The 3,689-nt window shown below is 45.9% G+C and overlaps 1 protein-coding gene across 1 annotated transcript in view; it reads right to left on the bottom strand.

Moving 5' to 3' along the window:
- Positions 1–3,689, bottom strand: part of LOC131879565 (probable ATP-dependent RNA helicase spindle-E) — a 10,870-nt gene that overhangs the window by 1,170 nt on the left and 6,011 nt on the right. Inside the window, 5 exon segments of the mRNA XM_059225923.1 lie at positions 1,345–1,707; positions 1,709–1,889; positions 2,187–2,425; positions 2,949–3,161; positions 3,234–3,686. Coding sequence (XP_059081906.1) covers positions 1,345–1,707; positions 1,709–1,889; positions 2,187–2,425; positions 2,949–3,161; positions 3,234–3,686 — 1,449 coding nt within the window.

The following is a 3,689-nucleotide window of genomic DNA, read 5'->3' as shown; positions in this document are numbered from 1 at the left end:
CCTTACGGATACATTCGACGCATGATCTAGATTGGTCTGTGTGTATGTGGTTTAGACAGGCCCACTTTCTGAGAGAAGGTCGGGCGGAGGCACATGATTGTGTTGGATCTGGGACGTTGAGGGATCAGCACGGTGCGCTCTGATGTCTTGAAGTGCAAAGTTGCACCAGGTTAGCAACGCAGGGAGTGTTACACTCCTATACGTGAAGTTGCCTCTCTCTATCATGTTTTTTGTTTTAATTCAGTATCCACCCTCACATCAAAGGGCTCGCGGACTGGGATAGTTAGAAACATTTACAGAGGACGTGTACACGTAAACTCCCATATGGTATCCTCGGTATCTGTAGCACGTCTCAGGTCGGTATCCTACATGAATCTTTATGGAATACGCTGTCCAATCTGCGATCTGATGATTACCTTTCGGGGACCAGTGAGCGCAGATACTCTCGAAATGGCCCTATAGTGATAAGAGTCAGCCTAAAGCTTTTATCGATGCACCAGAGCGCCCCAGATTAAAAAAGCAAACCCTCGTGTTGAGACCAAATGTTGCTAGCGTGAGACCTAATTTACAACTTCACCAGACTGAGTGGATTTTCAGGTAGGAAGATATATAAATCGGAGCGGCACAGGCTTCCGAACTAGACATGTGCGAGTTGGATTGAACCGTCTATCCGAGTGTGGGAAGCGCCAGTTGGGTAGCACTCTGTGTCTTTTGTACAGAATGGTGGACCCCCGCGTTTCGCTGCGTAAATATGAAAATTCGCGGCGAATGTCACTTAAGCACCTGAGGGAAACGTTGGATCGAGTAGCCGTGGATTCTTTCTTTTCTCCTTCCTTCTGCTTGGCTGCGGACAAGTGAAAGTTATTCACTTTTCGCAAATGGGATGATAGAGTCCACAGTGCAGACACAGCGAGGGGACACATTGTTAGTTAGAGTGATGATTTGCTAATTACAGGGACCCGCAAGGGTCATGGAGTATCATTGCCGGAGATTGGTTCCATAGGGAATGCAGTCGAGCAGGCGGAATCTCTATGTCAGATACAAACCGTCTTTTTGGAGTAAGAGCTTTTTTTTTCTTTGCAGTTAGCCGAATCTCTTTGCGGCTCCCAATCCTTGTGACTCCATTGAGCTTGGTTTCCAATGGATGAAAGGGTCCTTTCAAAGTAACCCACCGACGGTAGCTTGATAATGCCAGTTCATTTAGCTCTCGCTCGTCGTCTTCTCCAGCTTCGTCATTATCAGGGTCATCGTCCTGCATGTCGTAGAGTCCAATAGGAACATCTCTAAAAAATGACCTTCATCAGCATTTGCTCCAACATTCACAAGGTTGAAAAAATGTCTTACTTCCAAAAGGACGGTTTGATTTGCGTCGTATTGAGCGATCTCGTCACTAAACAAGTGGCTCCGCTCTCGGTTTTCGTGGTTACTTTCGGAAAGGAAACTTTCACTGGTTTCCACGGCCAAGGCGGGCTTATTATCCGTCTGAGGTTGCTTTAGGATTTCGTTGACGCAGAACTGTCGGTCATTTCCATACAAGGTAATCGACATCACGGGTCCACTCGGACGTCCAACGACAGAATAGATTTCAGCCTCCAAGTCCATTATATCTTCCAATTGAACCATCACGTCTTTGGCTTGTTTGGTCCACATGCCTTGGCTCAACACAGGGTTTGCTTTTAATCGGGCCAGGGTGCATTCCAGGGCTTGAGCTCTTATCACGAGATTCGGATAGGTCTTGGCCACTTGTCGGGTAATCAATCGGAGATCTTGGGCAGATTTGACAGCGGTATTTCCATAATCTATGTAGGATACCTTGACCTGGTAATGTGCCCGGATTCATTTGGGTGAACACTCCATTCTGTAAGTCATTTCCATCCGCAGTGAGGATACTAGATAAAACAAAAAACATATTAGAGAAGCAACTTCAGAGAGGAGACACGGTGTAGTGCAATTTCCTAACATCAGAGCGGTTCCCGGTTCCAATCTCCTCCCCGACCTCTCTCGAGGAAACGTTTGGGCGCTAACCACATAAAACCAATCTGATATCGGTCATGACTGCTCATGGATAATGTGATGGTTGACTCCGCTGGCCGTGTGAGGGCCACCCTCCAACCCCACCCCAAGCACCCCAAACCAAAAAAAATTGCCAAGCTGGACGAAAAGCTAATGATGAAGTCCGCGCTCACCTTTCTAATCGGACCCGGTAATACAAGACCTCATCCACTCCTGGTTCGACATAATCGGTGACATAGACGTTGCCGATCTTGAGATTGTAAATGATTCGAGGAGGGGGAAGGAGCTCGTTTTGGATGGCGAATTCGATGGCGTCATCGATGTCTTGCATGTCTTTGGAAGCAGCCGGCGTTCTTAGTTGAACGAAAAAGCAACTCGGACTGGCGGAAAAGACTACGCTTACATTCAAGGTCTGAAAAGTAGATAGGCAAAAATGGTCTTTAATCAAACACAATCGTTCACCAAAAACACGGGTTGATTTATATCGCAGAGTTGACTCGTGTTCTAAATGTTTCACCAAAAGATGGTGCACTAAAAGGGCAAACATAGGTTAGAATTTGCTTTAACATCGAGACCTTGATATTTGGATCTGATTTATCATTTGATTTTGAATCCACTGAGGCTTGGATATGATTTACAAGAGTTTCATAGAGCATAGGTTTTACCGCATGTTCATGAAATGTAATAAAAAATTGAGCCAAAACATTCTTTCGCCACTCGATATCTTTAGCATGTGCATGTAGGAATAGTATGGACCTTCAGAATTGACAGAGATCGTAACTAGCTAATTTACGATGGAGTGTTCACGAAAGCAGCTCCATTTAGCTCGTCAAACAATCACGATATAAAAAAACGTCCAATGGGACACAAGCTATCGTTCTCCCTATCGAGATTTCCAGTGAGTTATCATATTGTATTCTATAAATCGAACTCACCGACACGGCCACCGAGGGCGGTGGAATTTGTCCAATTTCCATTGCATTAATGCACTCGTCTTCGGAAGCAGGCTCTCTCCGTACTTTCCGTTTCCTTTGGGCTCGATCCAACCGTTGAGCAACGGCATCGTCGTAAATCGAGATGGCCAAACTTTCACGCTCTTTTCCACGAAAGTGCCGTCCAAAAGGCTTCAATTTCATGGCCACAAAAACCTTAACCCAAAATTTAAAAAAATGAAAAGTTGATCTAAAGTGAAGATGGTGTTTACGGCGTATTGCATTTACTTGAGGGATGATCTCTCCAGTGAGACCAAGATCGTTGTTGAGTCCTCGAAGTTCGAATTGCTTCTCGTTTGAGGTCTCTTGAGATGCTTGATCCACCAAACTGGGTGTGAATTGGACCACAATCCGAGACGAGTTGAACTCGACGTGGATTTTTTCAGGGGGAATTGAACAGGGTTGGAAAAGCGCCTTGACCTGGTCGGCATAGATGGCCCCATATTTGGCTTGTTGGATTGGAAAGCCCGTAAAATAGACCGAATGTGTTGGGCTTCGTCCGTTCAGGTCTTTGTGGATCTCTCTTTGATCCGTGATACCGTGTCGTTGGAAGAAATAGTTCGGGTAGAACGCCCCGAAAATGGCAAAATGTAGCGGGTTTATTTTCTCGGCCCAAGTCAAAATTGGTCGATTCGGCATCGGGTCCGAGCTTATCCCGACCCTCTGGAGACTCACTTTCAGCTC

The sequence above is a fragment of the Tigriopus californicus genome, chromosome 4 (genome assembly GCF_007210705.1).
Source record: "Tigriopus californicus strain San Diego chromosome 4, Tcal_SD_v2.1, whole genome shotgun sequence".
In the NCBI taxonomy this organism is placed as follows: domain Eukaryota; kingdom Metazoa; phylum Arthropoda; class Copepoda; order Harpacticoida; family Harpacticidae; genus Tigriopus; species Tigriopus californicus.
This window is presented reverse-complemented; position numbering and strand designations above follow the sequence as displayed.